This window comes from Theropithecus gelada, chromosome 5 (assembly GCF_003255815.1).
Source record: "Theropithecus gelada isolate Dixy chromosome 5, Tgel_1.0, whole genome shotgun sequence".
NCBI lineage: Eukaryota > Metazoa > Chordata > Mammalia > Primates > Cercopithecidae > Theropithecus > Theropithecus gelada.
This window is the reverse complement of record NC_037672.1, coordinates 96,935,155-96,957,304: the sequence shown is the minus strand read 5'-3', so window position 1 is coordinate 96,957,304 and position 22,150 is coordinate 96,935,155. Positions and strand designations below refer to the sequence as shown.

The following is a 22,150-nucleotide window of genomic DNA, read 5'->3' as shown; positions in this document are numbered from 1 at the left end:
GTATACTTCAGTGCTTTCCTACCCTCACTACCAATCCTCAGGACATCTATGTAACGTGGCTATTCATTAGTCTCATTTTATGAATATGGAAACTGAAGTCATACATATTCAAGCAAGGCTCCAGGTCCTGAACCAAGTGGATCTAATTCCGAAGCCCATATTCCTGTAGCACACTTTTCAAAGTTCCTCTAAGTTCCCCTGTATCTTGAACTGAGGAAATTATAGTTGCATGGGTGCTTTGAGGTAATCATTAAAGGCTTTTGTAAACTTTGGGAGTAGGACCAGGCTCACGGTAACTAGGAGATTGAGTACCCTGAGAGTTCCCCAGAATTTCATAGAAATACGGTGTTTAGAAGAAAGAGTCATCTGGTAAATCCTCTAAACCTAAAATTAAGACTTAGCTGCTATATATTCAAACTGATCAATTTTTTTTTTTTTTTTTTTACCTTCCAAGATTCAGCTTTTGGTACTTTATCATCCAGTCAAGTCTCATGGAGACTGGATTAGGACTATAAGACTTATTCAGATATTAAACTTCACATGATACATTATTTTGTGTAAAACAATTTTTAGATTAATATGCTACAAAGTTTTACCAAGCCCTTAAGAGGGAGTTTATCAATTCAGCGCTTTTGCATTTGTGCTGTCACTACCCATGTTTGAATGCATTTACTTTTGTGCATAAGTAAACACGTTTTTGTTTGAAAGTTGAAACTAAGAATACCTGTTCTTGTCCACGCCTGTTTAACTTTGTCTTACCATGCTGGCAAACATACTGGAGTTCTTCAGCATTTACTGCTAAAGCGATGGTGCTTACTCACAAGCCAAATCAACTGGCAATGCTCTTTCCTGGTGGATTTAATTTGGCTAATGAGTTATAGTAACAAATTCTAATTACAAATTCTGAATTTGACATAATATATGTTAAATTGGATGTACATTTACTATATTATATTGAGAGAGAGATTTGTGGGAAAAAAATGTATACTCATTTTCAAAAAGAAACCTTTGTTTGTATCTAAAAAATGAACTCTTAACAAATTTCATCTCCAGGTTGTTAAGAGCCCAGGTTCTGGATTTCATAGCTTGAACAGCTTTGCCTGAAGACTTAGAAAACCTGCTTCACCGGATCACTTAACAAGAGTAAAATCTCCTTTGTGTAAAGTTTTCTTGGAGGTGATGGTGTACCAGTATGCTGACCACCTACTGTCAAAAATAACATCTATACTGGACATTCTCCTATCAAATAGTAGATCCAGAAGCTTCTGGTGCCATTGCAACTTATATTAAGAAATAGTGGTCTGTAATGGTTAAACAGCTACTGAAGAAGACCTAGGTACTTTCCCAAGTAAATGAAAACCCTCTGGCATTCGAGAGCCAGTATGCAGGCTGGATTTCAATTTCTCTTGAGCCCCTGCACTGTGTTACATTGGTGGCATAAACAAACTGTACAACGATATGAGACAACCCTGTGGTTAATGTGATTCAGGGTCAAATGATAATTTCTCTATGTGCAGACACAGAAAGTTTTACTTAATTTTCTATACCTAAAATACTTAGAAACCATAGTCATCCATATTGATATTTTATATCATCTCAACTTCTCTTGCCGAAACTTGACCCACTGTTGCAATTATTTTACATTTCCTTGGCTCTATTTTCATTTATGTTTAATTCCAGAAACCACATCAAGTCTTTGCAGAATGAAGTAGAGTATAAAGAAGTAGAAATGTACACATGCATCTCTAAAATCTCTAGGCAAAGCACCCTGCACTTAAACACACAATACATTTTTTCATGATTGTGTTGAACTGATGTAACCTAACCTGTTTTTATATCCTTCAAAATAAGGTGGGCATGAATGCTTTCAGCCCTTGTCAGTAGCTTTGATTATCCTGTTTTTGTTAGATCCCTCCTCTTGGTTTGATCATAGTAGTTACTGTATTTCTTTTTATAAGTTGGTTTGCAAAGGGTGGGGCTTGCAGACCATTGGAAAGTTGTAACAGCTGTGAGTCATATTGTTGAAGGCAGAACTTTTGAGCCAGACTATTTATGTGAAGGAACAAGATGCTGTTATTTACAACAGAGTGAACTGAGATTCAGTCAGTAAAAGTCTTTGTTTGCAGAAATACAGATCCAAGACAAAGACAGGATGGGTACTGCTGGAAAAGTAAGTGGAACATTTCTATCCCCTCCTCATCATGACCTAATGGTGTGAGACTGATACTTAGAGCTTTGAATCCATTAAAGTAATTAAACACTTGGAGATATTCCTTGAGGAATGAAACACCTCGTGAGCAGGCATACAGTAAGGGAAACACTGGGTACAGTGTTTCAGAGAATGTCAGTGGAAGCAGGGGTAAGTTGGAAATAGCATATCCAATGTTAGCAAGACATTGGAGGAAAATAGAGAAATGTGATTTATATTGGCATTATTCATAATTTGATTTCAGCATAGCTGGGCAATTGCTCCAGGAAGCAAAATGTTTCCACAAGGACACTTCAATCATCTCAGTAGCATGCGCTGCCCTCACTGCAGTAGTTCAATGGGAGACCAGGGTCTCATGCCCAGATGTTGGAAGAAACATTCCTGCCATTAAGAATGGAAAATGCTAATTCTGGGATGCAAAATGGACAAGAAAGTGTCATGATTTTTAGGTTTCTTACAAATGTAGTTTTTATCAAAATATATATTTTTAAATTCTTTAAAATCAAACTATGTTATTGGTAAATTATGTTTATTGTTTTAAAAACAACAGAGTCAGCAGAGTTGGTATTAACTTTAGAAATAGCTTTACTTTCTTTTTTTTTATTTGAAAGTAGGTCAGTATAATTCCTTGCTTTAAATGGGTACATAATTGCTTAAAGGACTAAGTGCTTTTGTTTGTTTTGTTTTAACTTGAACAATTTTGCATTTAGCCTGCTTAAGGTTTTGGAAAAATAAAGATGACATGTGAAGTCTGGGTAATGTGACAAGTCAGGAAACTCTATGATGTTAGAATTTGAAATAATTTTTACTAGAATTGAGTAGAACTGGAATAAAACCATCCTAATTTGGGTCAGAAATCCAGCAAAACTAGATTACTTAGGAATTTAATTTTGCACTACAGAAGCTAGCAACTCTATCCATGGAAATTAATGAATCTTAGAACTGAAAGGAATCTTAAAATTTTGCAACTTTAACCACCCAACAGATGCTTCAGGTCTGGTTACACTATTTCTAGAAAGTGAATATTCATCCTTTGTAAGAACATTTCTAATGATGTAGAAAGTAGCCTCAAGGCAGGCTTTCCAATTATAATTAATAATACAGTGTATAATATATAAAGACTATAAAAGCTATATAATTTTGATATATGGTCATGCAATAGTGTAGTTTGCATAAGGATTATATATTTCCCAAGGTGCTGTAGTGTTCCAGTGTAGCTCATGAAAGGCGTTTCCCTTTACATTGGGATTGATTTTTTTCTCTTTATAATAAATGTGTTCTTTTTCATTAAAAAAGTAAAAGATAACTGTATTAGTTTCCTAGGGCTTCCATAACAAAGTATCACAGACTGAATGGCTTAAACAGCAGAAATTTGTTTTCTTGTACATCTGAAGGCAAGTATTCTGAGATTAAGGTGTCATCAGGGTTGGTTTCTTTTGAGGCCTGTGTCCTTGGCTTGTGGATGACCCTCTTCTCCCTGTCTTCACACGATCTTCCCTTTTTGTTTGTATCCTAATCTCCCCTTCTAATAAAGACACGAGCCATATTGGATTAGGTTCCACCCTGATCACCACATTTTAAATTAATTACTTCTTGAAAGACCCCATCTCCAAATACAGTCACCTTCTGAGGTACTGGGGGTTAGGACTTCAACATATGAATTCGGAGGGAGACACAATTCATCCTATACCAGTGAATATTCTAGAAAATTTGGAAGGTCAGAAAATAAGAGGGAAAAAAATCAATCATAATATCACATTCCCAGACTATCATTTTTGTGTGTGTGTTTCCTTCTATTTTTCCATCCATAGTTTATGTAGCCGTACTCATACAATATATAAATATTTTGATCCTATTTTTCCAACTTAAACATTTTTTCAATTTATTACAATTTATAAACATTTTTAAATGTCTAATTTTCTGCACTTACACAATTTATTTCATCATTCCTCTATTATTGTTTACATATTTTCCTTTATAAATAGTGCTGTGATTACATCTACCATATAGAGAGATTTTTCTAAAGATAGTATTTTCTCGAGGTAGGCTTTAAAAATGGAATTACAGGGTAAACATGTCACAACATCCTTAAGTATCTTGATGTACCATGCAAATTACTTTCTAAAGGGTTGACATAGGTAAGATGGCCCGTTTTACTATTTCTCTGACAATACTGTGTATTCTCATTAAGTTCTCATTAGGTAAAAAGTCATTATCAGAGCACGGTGGCTTGTGCCTGTAGTCCCAGCTACTGGGGAGGCTGAGATGGGAAGATAACTTGAGCCCAGGAGCTAGAGTACAATCTAGGCAACAGAGTGTGATATTGTATTAAAAAAAAAATTAAAACTTCATTATAGACTTGAAAGGCAGAGAATTGTATCTAATTTTTATTTTTTTAAAAAGGCATTTTTATGAGTGAGAACAAATATGTCACAATCTATTCATTAATCTGTTGCAGTTTTTTCCATAGGTCCTTTGCCTGCCATGTTATCTCCCAGGGTGTAAGTGTGGTATGTGGAAGTGGGAAGGAGTGTTAGGAGTGAAGTTGTTAACGCTTCCTCTTTAAATTTGAGTAAGCATTGTATTTATCAAATGTGGTAACTTTTATCTATTTCGCTTTAATATTTTCCCTCAGTACTACTTGCTGTCAATGTGGAAAATTTACTATTTCTCAACATACAAAATTTTAATTCTTAGAAGCTGTTTCCTTTATGACTTTTTTTAACTTTTATTTTAGGTTCAGGGGTACATGTGCAGGTTTGCTACATAGGCAAATTGTGTATTGTGAGGTTTGGTGTACAAATTATTTTGTCACCCAGATAATAAGCATGGTACCTAATTGGTGGTTTTTCGATCCCTACCCTCCCTCCACCTTCCACCCTCAAATGGGCCCTGGTATCCATTGTTCCTTTCTTTGTGTCCATAGGTACTCAATATTTAGCTTGAGTACCTATGTACTCAAGGTACATAAATGAGAACATGTAGTTATTTAGTTTTCTGTTTCTGTGTAGAGGACTACATGCTCCCAAACGAGACGTTCCTAAGTCCTGCTCTTGCAAACAAAGCAGGGCGTTCCTTCCCTGCAAACAGGGAGGACAAAGGAGCCAGCTGCAAACAGCAGACCCTGGGGGCTGATTTATGTGTAAACATCTTGAAAATCCAGAAAGTCAGGGAACGGTCAGAAAAACAACAATGTGTCTTTGTGACTTGGCAACATTCTACAAGCGACTGTATAAAACAAAGCAGAGTGTGTCGTTCGGCACGGCCCCCATGTTTGTATTGTCCTGTGTTGTCTTGTGTGTTCATTCCTTTGTTTAGGAAACATGCAGACCCCAACATTTCTGCGTTCATTCGCTTAGGATAATGGCCTCCAGCTCCATCCATGTTCCTGCAAAGGATGTGATCTTATTTTTTATATGGCTGCACAGTATTCCGTGGTATATATGTACCACATTTTCTTTATCCAGTCTAGCATTGATGGACACTAAGATGGATTCCATGTCTTTGCTATTGTGAATAGTGCTTTAGTGAACATATGCATACATGTGTCTTTATGATAGGACGATTTATATTCCTTTGGGTATGTACCCAATAATGGGATTGCTGGGTCAAATGTTAATCCTGTTTTAAGTTCTTTGAGAAATGGCCAGACTGCGTTCCACAATCGCTGAACTAATTAACCTTCCCACCAGTAGAGCGTAAGTGTTCCCTTTTCGCCCCAAACTCACCAGTTTATTTTTTTGACTTTTTAACAATAATCATTCTGACTGGTATAAGATATTACCTCATTGTGGTCTTGATTTGTATTTCTCTAATGATCAGTGATGTCGAGTATTTTTTCATATGCTTGTTGGCCATATGTGTGTTTTGTTTTGAAAAACATCTGTTCATATCCTTTGCCCACTTTTTTAATGGCGTTGTTTGTGTTTTTGCTTACTATTTTGTTTAAGTTCCTTATAGATGCCGGATATTAGACCTTCGTTGGATGCATAGTTTGCAAATATTTTCTCCAATTCTGTATGTTGTCTGTGTACTCTGTTGTTGGTTTCTCTTGCTGCGCAGAAGTTCTTTAGTGAAATTAGGTCCCGTTTGCCAATTTTTGTTTTTGTTGCAATTGCTTTTGGCATCTTTTTCATTAAGTCTTTACCAGGTCCTATGTTCAGAATGGTATTCCCTAGGTTATCTTCCAGGGGTTTTATAGTTTTGGGTTTTAGATTTAAGTCACATCTTAAGTTAATTTTATATATGATATAAGGAAGGGGTCTGGCTTCAGTCTTCTGCATATGGCTAGCCAGTTATCCCAGCACCATTTATTGAGTAGGGCATTCTTTCCCCATTGCTTGTCCTTTGTTATTTTTTCTATCACTCTTAAGCATAAAAGTTATTCCATGCTCAGTATGATTGATATTTACATCTCCCTTGATTGATAAAATAGTTTGACTTTAAAAATAAATCTCAGGCCAGGCACAGTGGCTCACAGCTGTAATCCCAGCTCTTTGGGAGGCCGAGGCGGGCAGATCACAAAGTCAGGAGATCGAGACCATCCTGGCGAACATGGTGAAACCCTGTCTCTACTAAAATACAAAAACATATTAGCTGGGTATGGTGGTGCACACCTGTAGTCTCAGCTACTAGGGAGGCTGAGCCACGGGAATTGCTGAACCTGGGAGGCAGAGGTTGCAGTGAGCCCAGATCGCGCCAGTGCACTCCAGCCTAGCGACAGAACAAGATTCCATCTAAAAAAAAAAATAACAAAAAAATAAAAATCTTAACAATGAATCCACCTTGAATTTGTTTGGGAATGTGGTGGGAGATTTCTAACTTCAACATTGGGTCATATTACACTGTAACCCATAACATTTTCATTAGTAAGGCAGAGGGTAAATATTAAAGTGAACTACTGATGGCTTTCAGCCACCCATCTGTTACCAGTGTATCATTTTTCACATTTAATCTTTTACAAAAGAGCCACTTAAGAATCCATAGGAGCTCTCTAGGACCGTTGTGTTTGTTGACAAGAGGAAGGTAACTTATTTTGCATCTGAATAAATTAATTAAAATATTTTATAGGAGTCCTAGACAGATTTGGAGGGCGGAAGGTGGAAACAGTTTCTCTGTGTGTCTCTGTCTCTGTCTCTCTCTCTCTCTGTCAGAATTCAATAATCTTCACAAAATCATTTAATTGAATAACTACAGCATAACCAGTTGAATAACTGGACGCCAGTCATTGGTATCTCCACACCTAGTTTCCACTACTATAAGATGACAAGCTTTAACCTGCCTATCAAGCCCTACCAGGTGCAAGAACTGGGCTAGCCATCCTGGCTGACATGGTGAAACCCCGTCTCTACTAAAAAATACAAAAAAACTAGCCGGGCGAGGTGGCGGGCACCTGTAGTCCCAGCTACTCGGGAGGCTGAGGCAGGAGAATGGCGTGAACCTGGGAGGCGGAGCTTGCAGTGAGCCAAGATCACGCCACTGCACTCCAGCCTGGGCGGCAGAGCGAGACTCTGTCTCAAAAAAAAAAAAAAAAGAACTGGGCTAGGTGCAAAAGAGATACAGAGATGCAGACACAAATTCAGTCACCTGGGAACTCACAGTCATAATCTATATGCTTCATGATGTTCATGGTTCCCTTCAACCTTACCATGCTAATAGTCTCATTTCTTCACCATTGCTATGATTATATACAGTTATTAAATACTGGTCTAAATACAGACAAGCCAGCAGCATTTTCTGTTTTATAAATTTGTATCTTGTGAATAAGTGATGCACAGAGGACAATTTTGTTAATCTATTAAATTTGAAATTGTAACAAAATAACCCATTTTTGGGGGGCGGGATATTATGTGAACAGCAAACAAAAATCAATAGGTTGGGAAAAGTACCTCAGGTCTAGTCCATCTCTGCATCTCATATGCTAGGTGACCATGGCTTCAACATTTAGTCACTCTGGGCTGCATTTCTCATACCTTAAACAAAGGCACACACAAGGCTTATAATTCTAGTGTTTGATGAAAATCATTCTGGAAAACTTAGAATATTATATATGCTCTTCTGTTCATATACATACTATTCAAGGAGTCTGTGTTTAAAGGCATAATTTGGACCCATTATAACACTTGCCTATTTCTTAGGTTATTAAATGCAAAGCAGCTGTGCTTTGGGAGCAGAAGCAACCCTTCTCCATTGAGGAAATAGAAGTTGCCCCACCAAAGACCAAAGAAGTTCGCATTAAGGTAAGCGTGAGCCCTGGAGAACTTAAGCCAAAAGCGTTATCAAACTTATATTGAATATAGCACTATGTGAGACTGGATTCTTAAATAGGGAGATGCTTCCCATGTTTGGAGTATTAATTCCTTTACTGGCTCTTGTATATTGTTAAGGATCTGGTTGTAGTAGATGTGAAATTAATGAGTTCATTATCCCCTTAAAAAACACTGTGCTTTATTATACCTTTGATTTGTTGAATTTTTATTCATATAGCATCTAATTAAAAAATGGTTAATAATCATAGCTAAAGACTTTTTAAAATATCTTCTGGGAAGCAGATTGTTTTGAGATTACTTTTCACAAAGAATGAAGAACTCACTTGTGCCTGGAGAAATGACAACTTCATGGAACACTTTCCTCCCTTTCTTTGGACAGAGCTTAACCTTGGCTTTGGATATCAGTTGTTGAGCAGGAATTGCTACCAATCTTTCTTGACCCTCTTACTGTTACCTGAGCACTAGAGTAGCAGTAAGATTTTGCTCTTGTATGCCATTTCCTCTGTTCTTTGTTAAGAGAGCCCAAGAAGGGCCTAGCTATAAAAATCTACTTTCGGGCCATCACATGGTAACATCTGCATTCTGGTTCCCTCGCAAGAGCACCAGTTTATTATAGAAAGGCACCAAGAGTCAACCTAGGGTTTGAGGGAGCAATATTATAAGTTCCATCAGAGAGGGATCTTGTCTGATGGTTGATTTTTGGCTCAGAATCATCTAAGAGTAAATGTTGTTACATTAGGCAATGATATTGACTAAACAATTATAATTTCCTCAAGAAGTTAAATATTCTCCCAACAGTGAAATGATCAGATTGTTGATTGGTGCAATGTTTTTGTCTTTGAACACAGATTTTGGCCACAGGAATCTGTCGCACAGATGACCATGTGATAAAAGGAACAATGGTGTCTAAGTTTCCAGTGATTGTGGGACATGAAGCAACTGGGATTGTAGAGAGCATTGGAGAAGGAGTGACTACAGTACAACCAGGTATATGCAGGTGTCAAGCCACAAGTTTGAAATAATTAGGCTTTGATTAGCCTATCAAAGGAAATAGCACACACTAGGAATTATTAGAGGGATCCTTAACACCATTCAGGGAAATAAAAGGATACAAGAATGGATTTTACTGAGTAATGTTTAATTTGGCAAAACCTCAACTTTTAGAAGGTAAACCTTATGGTTTTTATAAACCTTAGACTATCTTTTTAAAAGTTTTACCTACAGTATGGGCTCAATTCACATTTGTTAATTTCATATTTTAACATTAATGAACAGCATCTTATATCATGATTTTTTTTCCTATAGGTGACAAAGTCATCCCTCTCTTTCTGCCACAATGTAGAGAATGCAATGCTTGCCGCAACCCAGATGGCAACCTTTGCATTAGGAGCGAGTAGGTTTCAGTCATTTTTACTTTAATGTTATTCAAATTGTTCCCGTGCTAATTTTTGAATTGAGTTAATTAATACGTGTATTTGATGTATCAAATAGTATTACTGGTCGTGGAGTACTGGCTGATGGCACCACCAGATTTACATGCAAGGGCAAACCAGTCTATCACTTCATGAACACTAGTACATTTACTGAGTACACAGTGGTGGATGAATCTTCGGTTGCTAAGATTGATGACGCAGCTCCCCCTGAGAAAGTCTGTTTAATTGGCTGTGGGTTTTCCACTGGATATGGGGCTGCTGTTAAAACTGGCAAGGTAAGAAACAGGGTAGGCTAGTTTCTTTGTTTCTTATTTCCTTTTCTTAAATGATGTCCTTGGAATCTTGAAGAGTTTTGGGGAAAAAAAAAGATTTAAAAAATATATTGCATATCAGGCTGCCAAATCAACTGAAAGAAAAATACAAAATTCAGATTAGAATTTTTGGTTTTTTTTACGCTTGAGAATATTTATTGATTATATTTGCAAACTGCACCATTTCTCCATCTTTAAAATATGTCCCTTCCCCGTCTATTAAGTTTGTTAAGGTAGAATGATCTCAGTATTTCAGGCTTTATGTCCGAACTTTTACTCCTAGTTTCTTTTCAGCTAAGTAAGAATTATTGTATAACTACAAAATAGAGTCATAAGTACATTACCAACTCCTCAGAAAAAAGTATAATTATGTCAAATCACCTGTTATAGATAATATAAAGATCAATAAAATCATTAATCATTTGGATTATCACCTATGATGCATATCAGAAATAAAATACAGTAGTGTTTGTTGCCTATAATCAGTAATGCTGTTACAGTTCACCAAAACTGATTTCTCAATATACATTTTTACATCAACTGTGATGTTAGATAGGATCCTTGGAATTTTTTTTTTTTTTTTTTTTTTTTTTTTTTTTGTGAGACGGAGTCTCGCTCTGTCGCCCAGGCTGGAGTGCAGTGGCCGGATCTCAGCTCACTGCAAGCTCCGCCTCCCGGGTTCCCGCCATTCTCCTGCCTCAGCCTCCCGAGTAGCTGGGACTACAGGCGCCCACAACCGCGCCCGGCTAATTTTTTTTGTATTTTTAGTAGAGACGAGGTTTCACCGTGGTCTCGATCTCCTGACCTTGTGATCCGCCCGCCTCGGCCTCCCAAAGTGCTGGGATTACAGGCGTGAGCCACCGCGCCCGGCCAGGATCCTTGGAATTTTAAATTAATCACATGAATTTCACAAGGAAATTGGAGTTCAAGGAATTAAGAATCTTTGACCTAATACAGTATAAAAGAAAAAACCTTTATCAAGAAACATAATTGAAAATTACATTTCTAGATTTAATTTTTGTTTCTTCCACATCTCCTTCAGATTCAAATTTCTAAAATTTATATGTGTATCTAAATTTATTTACAAATGACTCAGAGTTATGATTTTTTAATTTCTTCTATTAAAAAATGGGATATATGTGCAGAACGTGCAGGTTTGTTACACAGGTATACGTGTGCCATGGTGGTTTGCTGCTCCTCATCCTCTAAGTTCCCTTCCCTCATCCCCTATCCCCCAACAGGCCCTGGTGTGTATTGTTCCTCTCTCTTTGACCATGTGTTCTCATTGTTCAACTCCCACTTATGAGTGAGAACATGCGGTGTTTGGTTTTCTGTTCCTGTGTTAGTTTGCTGAGGATTATGGCTTCCAGTTTCATCCATGTCCCAACAAAGGACATGATCTCATTTCTTTTTATGGCTGCATAATATTCCATGGTGTATATGTACTACATTTTCTTTATCCAGTATGTCATTGATGGGCATTTGGGTTGGTTCCAAGTCTTTGCTATTGTAAATAGTACTGCAATAAACATATGTGTGCATGTGTCTTTACAGTAGAATGATTTATATTCCTTTGGGTGTATACCCAGTAATGAGATGGCTGGGACAAATGATATTTCTGGTTCTAGATCCTTAAGGATTTGCCATACTGTCTTCCACAATGGTTGAACTAATTTATATTCTCACCAGCAGTATAAAAGCTTTCTTATTTCTCCATAGCTTTGCCAGCATCTATTGTTTCCTGACTTTTTAGTAATCACCATTCTGACTGGCATGAGATGGTATCCCATGGTGGGTTTGATTTGCATTTCTCTAATGATCAGTGATGTTGAGCTTTTTTCCTATGCTTATTGGCCACATAAATGTCTTCTTTTGAGAACTGTCTGCTCATATCCTTTGCCCACTTTTGAATGGGGTTCTTCATTATTTTCTTGTATATTTGTTTACGTTCCTTGTAAATTCTGGATATTAGACCTTTGTCAGATGGATAGATCACAAAAATTTCCTCCCATTCTGTAGGTTGCCTGTTCACTCTGATGATAGTTTCTTTTGCTTTGCAGAAGTTCTTTAGTTTAATTAGATCCCATTTGTCAATTTTGGCTTTTGTTGCAATTGCTTTTGGTGTTTTTGTCATGAAGTCTTTGCCCATGCCTATGTTCTGAATGCTATTGCCTAGGTTTTCTTCTAGGGTTTTTATGGTTTTGGGTTTTACATTTAAGTGTATAATCCATCTTGAGTTAATTTTTGTATAAGATGTAAGGAAAGGATCGAGTTTGAGTTTTTTTGTATATGGCTAGTCAGTTTTCCTAGCATCATTTATTAAATAGGGAATCCTTTCCCCATTGCTTGTTTTTGTCAGATTTGTTGAAGAGCAAATGATTGTAGATGTGTGGTGTTATTTCTGAGGCCTCTGTTCTGTTCCATTGGTCTATGTATCTGTTTTGGTACCAGTAGCATGCTGTTTTTGTTACTGTAGCCTTGTAGTATAGTTTGAAGTCAAGTAGTGTAATGCCTCTAGCTTTATGCTTTTTGCTTAGGATTGTCTTGGCTATATGGGCTCTTTTTTGGTTCCATATGAAATTTAAAGTAGTTTTTTCTAATTCTGTGAAGAAAGTAGCTTGATGGGGATAACATTGAATCTATAAATTACTTTGGGCCATATGGCCATTTTCTTGATATTGATTCTTCCTATCCATGAGCATGGAATGTTTTTCCATTTGTTTCTGTCCTCTCTTATTTCCTTGAGCAGTGGTTTGTAGTTCTCCTTGAAGAGGTCCTCCATATCCCTTGTAAGTTGTATTCCTAGATATTTTATTCTCTTTGTAGCAATTGTGAATGGGAGTTCACTCATGATTTGTGGTTTTAACTGGAGGCCCTTTTCAGGTTTCACTTTTTGACCCTAACACCTAACATGTTCAAGAACATTCCTCTCCACAGGTCAAACCTGGTTCCACTTGCGTCGTCTTTGGCCTGGGAGGAGTTGGCCTGTCAGTCATCATGGGCTGTAAGTCAGCTGGTGCATCTAGGATCATTGGGATTGACCTCAACAAAGACAAATTTGAGAAGGCCATGGCTGTAGGTGCCACTGAGTGTATCAGCCCCAAGGACTCTACCAAACCCATCAGTGAGGTGCTGTCAGAAATGACAGGCAACAATGTGGGGTACACCTTTGAAGTTATTGGGCGTCTTGAAACCATGGTAAGACCCAAAATTTGAGAAGCCACAAAATACCCAAGTTATTAGATATGCACAAGGTAAATTTAATTCTCTATAACTTTATTAATAGTTAATAATGGAAATATCTCTGTGATTGTCAGTTTTACTCAGGCAAAAACTGATAATCACATAGCGATTTTGCCTAAAAAGTCAAATACTTAAGAGCAGGTTTGCTGGATCAAAGTTAAATACCATATCATACAACTCTCAGCTGACCAGAGGGTAAGGTAGTTAACCTTTCTAGATAATTGTTTTAAGTATGACCTTCCTTGTGTACGTAGATTTCTTGGCAAAAGCGATTCTGTCTCTTGAATGTCAGCAAAGTAAGCGTCAGAAGGTGACTGAGGAGAGGTGAAAAGGGATTATTCCAAATGTTGTGGTCTCTTCCCCCAAATCTGTGATCCATCGACCTTCTCACTCTTTACACCTGAGCTTTGTTTGCCCTCGTCTGAATTCCCCTAGAATATGAACCTTCAGTTTTCTAACCATGCCTCCTGTATAGCAACCTGCAACACCAGACCTTCAGTTAGAACTGTAAAACAGATCCAGGGTTCCTGGGACTAGAAAGCTCCAGCCTGGCGTAGCATAAGGAGACTTGGAAAAATGGAATAAAGCCACTTTTGCTCAAGATTGAGTAGCAGATTAAATCACCTAATGCTTTTGGTAATTTAGGAATAAATAGTCCTTAATTTATCATTGTGTCATATTCTTTTCCTAGTGAATCACTTACGTTTATTTCATATCAACAAATAGCATTTTAGGTCGTAAGTTTATGAAGCCATACATGATACTGGATATATTATTAGAGCCTATTGATTTCCAGTCGCTACTTGATGAAGGCTGGTCTCTAAAAACAATGCCATCTGTCGCTCCAATCTAGCAAGTATTAAATTATTAATAATTGGATGGGCTAATGACCAGAAAATGAGAGATTAGTCTCAGAAATGCTCCCAAGAAAACGGACTCTTTTGTCCCACATTTTAGTATTTTATTTAATTTTGAGACTAAACTTAAAAAGAAAACTATGCTAAATGATTTGGTATATTAATTCAATTTAGTTTAGTTCAAATGGCTTTCTAAGGCTTATCTGAAGTGGTGATATTGGTATGAAAATATCACAAGAATTTTCCCTATGTTTTAGTCCATGGTACACTGAAAATGCCATGAACACTGACCACATTGATTGCCGTTTTCTGCCTTAAAGGGCAAATGTGTATAGAAATTTAATTAAGGACTAAAGTTGCACTGAAACATTTTTAAAGCAAGTAAAAAACAGAAGATGGCTTAATTTAATTCCATGACTTTGCCATAGTACATAGGTCATTTCAGAGCTTATGTTACACTATAAGAGACATAGGAAGCAAACGATCTCCTCTATTTTAAACTCAGATTGATGCTCTGGCATCCTGCCATATGAACTATGGGACCAGCGTGGTAGTAGGAGCTCCTCCATCAGCCAAGATGCTCACCTATGACCCGATGTTGCTCTTCACTGGACGCACGTGGAAGGGATGTGTCTTTGGAGGTGAGGAAAGCAAAGCCTCTGGATGGGGAGTGATGGCTTTCACTCTGTTGCTTGGCAAGTGGGAGAAGCCTGTTTCCTCAGGCCTTTCTCCCAAGAATGAGTATGAAGGGATCTAAAATGGAACTGTGACAATAAAAACACAAAAGATAATTCTCCACTGCTCACCTTGATGTAGGACTAATATTGGTGGACACATTTTTGATATTAGCATCTGCAACTGAAGTTCCCCAAAGGCCTGAATGAGAGACACCAGTAGTGTTTCTATAGGGATGAATTATGTGACAGGAAGTTCTGATTTAATCCATTTTTATTAATATATGCAAGAATGTGTATTAAAATGAATTTATTCGATTCATAATAGCACCAACAAAAATCCCGGACCCAAAGCCAAAACGAACAACAACCTAAAAAAGAATTGTCACATTTTATGGGAACAGTTCAGATTCACACTGGAAGGACTTAGATTATCACTCAACAATTAATATTGTTTTAGGAAAGATGGAGCCAGGGTCACTCTGCTCAAGGCAGGTGACACAGTGAATCCTTTTATTTCCCTCCTCCACAAAGTCTCGTTTTCTAGTGCCTTCATACAGAGCTGTACTGGGTGCTTTAGAGTACTTCCAATATTGGAGTCTGCCTTAAACAATATAAGAGAATAGTAACTGTTCAAGTACTTGTTAAGAGTATTAAAAGGAGAAAATTATTGTTCTTCACTTAGAGAAGTACATAATATAGTGAAGGATACAAAAACAAATATAAAAGAAAGATATGAAAATAAGTGTAGCTATAGATATTATAAAACAAATTATAAGAGGAGCTTTTTCGCATTTATTCTACGTTAAAAGTTTTACATTAATGTGTTAGTTTATTTTATTTCTCAGTAACTCTCCTAGGAAGCTACTTGATGAATAAAAAAACTGAGACTTGGAACTATTAAGTCTTTTGCCCCTATAGCTCTCAAGTTGAGAACTGAAATTTAAAACTGGTCCTCGGGAGAACAAAATTTTTCCTCTTTCTGCAACATTACTTGGGGCATAACAAAAGCAAGAGGCCAGTAGGTATGGATGAGATTTTATAGAGAAGGCTTCTTAGGGAGAATAAAACTTGAATTGAAGAACAAAACAATAAGAGATATAAGTTAAACCTCCTTGCTTTGACTATTTGTGGGAAGTGGGAAGATTATAGATTATTCAGGAATATTAGAGATACAATTCAATTATTCAGCAAATATTTGTTGAGTGTATACTGAGTACAGGCACCACTGTGTATACAGTGTACCATTCCAGGAGCTAAGAAGGGAGAAGAGACAAAACATACCAAGTCCCTGATCTCAGGAAGTGTGAGAATCCTCTCATTTTGTTATAGAGAGACTGACAATAAATAAATGAATGCAGAGTACACCATATGGTTACAAGTGCAAAGGTAAAAATAGAGGATGGGTAATAGGCAGTGCCAGAGGACCAGGGTGGAGGTGGAGGTGAATGCTATTTTATAAAGCTCGGGGAAAGTCTCCTTGATAAGGTAACATTGAGGCAAAAACACAAATAAGATATTCAAAAATCTTGGGAAAGAATATTCCAGGAAGGGAACATAGTAAATACAAAAGGGTGTTGGCAAGAACCATAAGAACGGGGAAACAGTCAGTATGGCTACAATGGAGTGAAGACAGAAGAACAGTCACAGCTGGGGTCAGAGGACCTTATATTATATGGGGCCTTTGGGCCATTGCAAGGTTTTAGGAGTTTATTCTGAGAGAGAAATAAAACCATAGAGGCTTCTGAGAGAAGTGTCACCTGATCTGACTTCCATTTTAACACTCTCCCTCTGGCTGCAATATGAGGAATACTCTATATGGGGCAAAGAGCACAAGCAGGGAGATCATGGAAGAAATTATTATAATGCTGGAAGGAAAGGATGCTGGCTTGGAGTGATGGGGCTGGTGAGAAGTAGTCAGATCTTGGATACATTTTGAAGACACAGCCAACAAGATTTGCTGAAATAGTTATTGCATGGCAAAAAGAGTAGAATCCAAGATTTTGGGGCCTAAGCAACAGGAATCATGTCACTATCATCATTTATTGAGAAGGAAGACTATGGAAGGAATAGATTGGGGGCTATGATGGAAGTGGTAGATACCAGGAGTGGTTTGGGGCAGGTTACACTCACAGAGATATCTGAATAAAGATGTCTATAAAATGTAGGCAATTGGGTATGAGTCTGTAGCACAGGTAGAGGTTTAGGATGGGTATACAAACCTAAGTGTTTTAAGTGGAGTATATTGAAAGCCACAAGACCAGAAGCAGCCACCCTAGAAATAAATGTAGATAAAGAGGAGAAATGGATCAAGGACCAAGCCCTAGGAATCTTTAGAGTTAGAGGTCTGAGAGATGTAGAGGATCCAGCAAAGATCTGTGGAAGAAGTAACTAGTGAGCAAGGAAAATGACAATGATGATGGTGATGATGTAGTATCTAGAAGCTAAGGGAATACAGTGTTTGAGAAAAGGGGAGCCACCAACAGTATCAATTCTACCTAACAGTTCATATAAGAGCAGGACTGAGAAATGACCCTTGTCTGGGTCAAAATGGAGCTCAAAGATTACCTTGATGATAGCTGTTACAGGACAGTGCTGGGGGCAAGAGCATAATCAGAGTGGGCTCAGAGAGGATGAGAGGAAAGGAACAGGATCCAGAAACAATCAACTGGAGACAATTCTTTCTGTAAAGTAAAGAAATTTCTCTTTACAGAGCAAAGATATGGGGTGAATGGAAAAAGATGTGGGTATCAAAAGAGTTGTTTTAAACCTTTGTTTCTTTTTAATTTGGTTTTATTTTTATTTTACTTTAAGTTCTGGGATACATGTGCAGAACGTGCAGGTTTGTTACATTGGTATACAAGTGCCATGGTGGTTTGCTGCACCCATCAACCCATCATCTAGGTTTTAAGCCCCGCATACATTAGGTATTTGTCTTAATGCTCTCCCTCCCCTTGCCCCCCATCCACCAACACACCCTGGTATGTGTCGTTCCCTTCCCTGTGTCCATGTGTTCTCATTGTTCAACTCCCACTTACGAGTGAGAACATAGAGTATTTGGTTTTGTGTTCCTGTGTTAGTTTGCTGAGAATGATGGTTTCCAGTTTCATTCATGTCCCTGCAAAGGACATGAACTCATTCTTTTTCATGGCTGCATAACCTTTGTTTCTTATGCTGGGGCAAATACAGCTTATTTGTACACTGCTGGGAATTATCTAACACAGGGAAGGTGATAGTACAGGAAAGAGAAGGAATAAACATAAGATAATAAAAGGTAAAGATTACTTAGTAATGTCTAAAGAGAAAATGTATCCTTATTTACAGGTTTGAAAAGCAGAGATGATGTCCCAAAACTAGTGACTAAGTTCCTGGCAAAGAAATTTGACCTGGACCAGTTGATAACTCATGTTTTACCATTTAAAAAAATCAATGAAGGATTTGAGCTACTCAACTCAGGACAAAGGTAACTGTTTCTTATGATGATCTTGTCTCTTCTCCACAGGCTACTTTTAAAATTTAGTACTTATAAATGTGCCTGTTTTCTTCATATTTTATTTCTAATTATTTAATCTAGCCTGATTGATACAGTTAATTACTTCTCTTTACCCACTGTATTAGTCTATTTTCATACTGCTATTAAAAAAAAACTGCCCAAGACTGGGTCATTTATAAAGGAAAGAGATTCAATTGACTCACAGTTCAGCATGGCTGGGAGGCTTCAGGAAACCCACAGTCATGGTGGAAGGCAAAGAGGAAGCAAGGCACCTTCTTCACAGGCTGCAGGAAGGAGAAGAGGGGAAGCAAAGGGGGAAGAGCCCCTTACAAAACCATCAGATCTTGTGAGAACTCACTATCATGACAACAGCATGGGGGAAACTGCCCCTGCCCCCCGATTCAATTACCTCCACCTGGTCTCTCCCTTGACATGTAGGGATTATAGGGATTACAATTCAAAATGAGATTTGGGTGGGGACACAAAGTCTAACCATATCACCAACTTAGTATGCCATTGTACTATATTAATCAAGTTTTTAAAATCTTTTGGATTTTGTTTGTTTACCTAGTTGATCTCATTGTGGCTATTTTTATTTCATCATAAAGCTGCTAGTTATTTCAAGTAGGCCACAACATTTCCTTATTTTACAGTTTTCAAAGTGCTTTCTCAAATGTGCATTTTTCAGATCCCTGTAGGCCAGGTATTATTTTTACCATTTTTAGATGAAGACTAAGGTTGTGAAAGCAAATAAATAACTCATCAAACCTCCTGGGGTAGTGCCAGGATACAAACTAATTGCAAAACTTGTGCTCTTTTGACCACATAACAAACTTCTCTGACAGAGCTTGGCAAGCTCTGGGTAAACATGGGTGTGATGATTTTTACTCTTGCTGTTTCTGAGGGTGTGGCAAGGGTTGAGGTCAAGTGTGAATTCATGCAAATTTTATCTACAACATCCACCTCATGGAGGTCTCAAACAGCAATCAAAAAGCCTGTCTACAAGATGAAATGACTTTCACTCATTGGGTCTATAAATAATTATTAAGCTTCCACTATGTGCCAAGGACTTGATTTCATTAGCAAAAGGATCTATATATTGAAATCCAAATTTTTACTAATTTTTTTTTTTTTTTTTTTTTTTTTTTACCTGAGAGCTTTACAATGTTGTGTTTTGTCTCCACATCTGGTCTAGCCTACAGGATCATCATATTATGAACATACATGTTTTTAAGCAAGTAAACAATGGGATTCCGTAAGAAAAACTGTCAGAACCACTCAATACTACTTTACCCAGATAAGCAAAACTAAAAACTTAGTATGGCCTGCTTGGAAAATAATTACTATTTGTTTTCCAGAGAAACATAAATTCTGCTTTCAGGAATTTTGCTTCAAATATCATCTTAATGCAGGGACAGCCAAACCAATATTTGTAAACCTAAACTCTTCAATTTCCATCTACTTCCTGCACAGCTCCATTTGAATGTCCCACTTACATCAACTACACTCAAAATATTTTTTTCGCCAGTAATTTTTATCTCAGTCATTGTATTATGCATTCCTCTTTTACAGATGAGAAGCCATAGCATCATGTCTGACTTCTTTTTCACTCTTGCCTACCACATACCAACCAATGCTAAGCCTTGATGATGCAACCCTTGGTTTCTCCTTCAGCATCCCTCATTTCATTGCCCATGCTCATTGCTTTAATTCAGTCTAATCATTTCCGACATGGACACGGTAGTGAGATAATACATTTTCCACCTTCCATATTAAAATACATTCCAATTAGTCTCTCACTCAGCTGCCAAGCTCAAGATTCCCCAAAATGTCAATGTCTTAGCATGGTTTTTAAAGCTTTGTTATTGAACTAAAACCTATTTTTTTTCAACAGGTAAGAATTTGGCATTCATTCTATCACCCTCTGCAGCAGGCTTTTGGGATAAAGTGAGGGAAGTAGGTCTCATCTACTTGCAGGATCTCTTGGGCATCCAGAAATCTAAGCACACTGGATTATCTTTCCTGTTCATACGTTCCTAGGCTTGTTCATGCTTTCTCCTCAGCCTGAAAATCACTTTCCTCTTGTTGGCATACTGAAATTATACTGATGTTTTCAAAATTAGATCAGATACCCTTATCAGAGTTGCATAAGAAGAAAACTAATTGGTAAGGACTTTGAGTCCAAAGGATTTCCAATAACAGAATTTACTTGAATTTTCTATGACAGATAGAAAAGACAATTGTTTAAACTATCCTCTCTTGAAAGATATTAAAACAAATCATTAAAAACTCTCATTTTACATTTCAGCATTCGAACTGTCCTGACGTTTTGAGATCCAAAGTGGCAGGAGGTCTGTGTTGTCATGGTGAACTGGAGTTTCTCTTTTGACAGTTCCCTCATCTGAAATCATGTATCTGTCTCACAAATACAAGCATAAGTAGAAGATTTGTTGAAGACATAGAACCCTTATAAAGGATTATTAACCTTTATAAACATTTAAAGTCTTGTGAGCATCTGGGAATTAGTATAATAGCAAAGTTAATATTTTTAATTTACATTTTGTAAGGCTATAATTGTATCTTTTAAAAAAACATAGACTTGGATTTCTATGTTGTAATGGAGATTTTTAAGAGCTTTAACCAGATGCTGCAGATATATATCTCAAAACAGATATAGCATATAAAGATATAGTAAATGCATCTCCTAGAGTAATATTCACTTAACACATTGAAACTATTATTTTTTAGATTTGAATATAAGTGTACTTTTTAAACACTTGTTATGAGTTAACTTGGATTAGGTTTTGAAATCAGTTCATTCCATGATACATATTACTTGATTAGATTAAGAAAGGCAGAAAAGATTAAGGGAAGGGCACATTTTTCAACGATTAAGAATCATCATTACATAACTTGGTGAAACTGAAAAAGTATATCATATGTGTATTTGAGGTTATTTGCCAACATATATTAATATTTTAGAAAATATTCCTTTTTGTAATACCGAATATAAACATAGAGCTAGAATCACATTATCATGTTTATCATAATGTTCAATTTGATACAGTAGAATTGCAAGCCCCTAAGTCCCTATTCACTGTGCTTAGTAGTGACTCCATTTAATAAAGTGTTTTTAGTTTTTCACAACTACACTGATGTATTTATATATATCTATAACATGTTTAAAATTCTTAAGAAAATTTTAAAAATTGTTTTTTTTTATTATTATACTTTAAGTTCTAGGGTACATGTGCATAACGTGCAGGTTTGTTACATATGTATACTTGTGCCATGTTGGTGTGCTGCACCCATCAACTCGTCATTTACATCAGGTATAACTCCCAGTGCCATCCCTCCCTTCCCCCTTCCCCATGATAGGCCCCAGTGTGTGATGTTCCCCTTCCCGAGTCCAAGTAATCTCATTCTTCAGTTCCCACCTATGAGTGAGAACATGACATGCATACAGCCAATAGACACATGAAAAAATGCTCATCATCACTGGCCATCAGAGAAATGCAAATCAAAACCACAATGAGATACCATCTCACACCAGTTAGAATGGCAATCATTAAAAAGTCAGGAAACAACAGGTGCTGGAGAGGATGTGGAGAAATAGGAACACTTTTACGCTGTTGGTGGGATTGTAAACTAGTTCAACCAT

General features: G+C 37.1%; 1 protein-coding gene across 3 annotated transcripts; it reads left to right on the top strand.

The window, feature by feature from the left end:
- Positions 1-1,654: 1,654 nt before the first annotated feature.
- On the top strand, positions 1,655-21,700 carry ADH7 (alcohol dehydrogenase 7 (class IV), mu or sigma polypeptide). Of its 3 annotated transcripts, XM_025385521.1 has the most exons (10): positions 2,083-2,170; positions 4,668-4,781; positions 8,347-8,448; positions 9,327-9,465; positions 9,784-9,871; positions 9,970-10,186; positions 13,160-13,420; positions 14,828-14,963; positions 18,321-18,459; positions 20,798-21,700. In XM_025385521.1, the coding sequence occupies exons 4-10, from the start codon at positions 9,378-9,380 to the stop codon at positions 20,820-20,822; spliced, it is 954 nt and encodes a 317-aa protein (XP_025241306.1). In that variant the 5' UTR covers positions 2,083-2,170; positions 4,668-4,781; positions 8,347-8,448; positions 9,327-9,377; the 3' UTR covers positions 20,823-21,700. The 3 variants fall into 3 exon arrangements, with proteins under 3 accessions (XP_025241305.1, XP_025241306.1, XP_025241304.1); XM_025385520.1 differs by lacking the exon at positions 4,668-4,781 and having other exon boundaries at positions 1,655-2,170; XM_025385519.1 differs by lacking the exons at positions 2,083-2,170; positions 4,668-4,781 and adding an exon at positions 2,252-2,359.
- The last annotated feature ends 450 nt before the right edge of the window (positions 21,701-22,150 follow it).

Coding starts and splice junctions, on each gene's coding strand:
- ADH7 (XM_025385519.1), top strand. CDS start 2,282: ATGAAACACCTCGTGAGCAGGCATACAGTAAGGGAAACACTGGGTACA. Junction 9,872..9,969: donor AACCTTTGCATTAGGAGCGA/GTAGGTTTCAGT, acceptor TGTATCAAATAG/TATTACTGGTCGTGGAGTAC. Junction 13,421..14,827: donor TTGGGCGTCTTGAAACCATG/GTAAGACCCAAA, acceptor TTTTAAACTCAG/ATTGATGCTCTGGCATCCTG.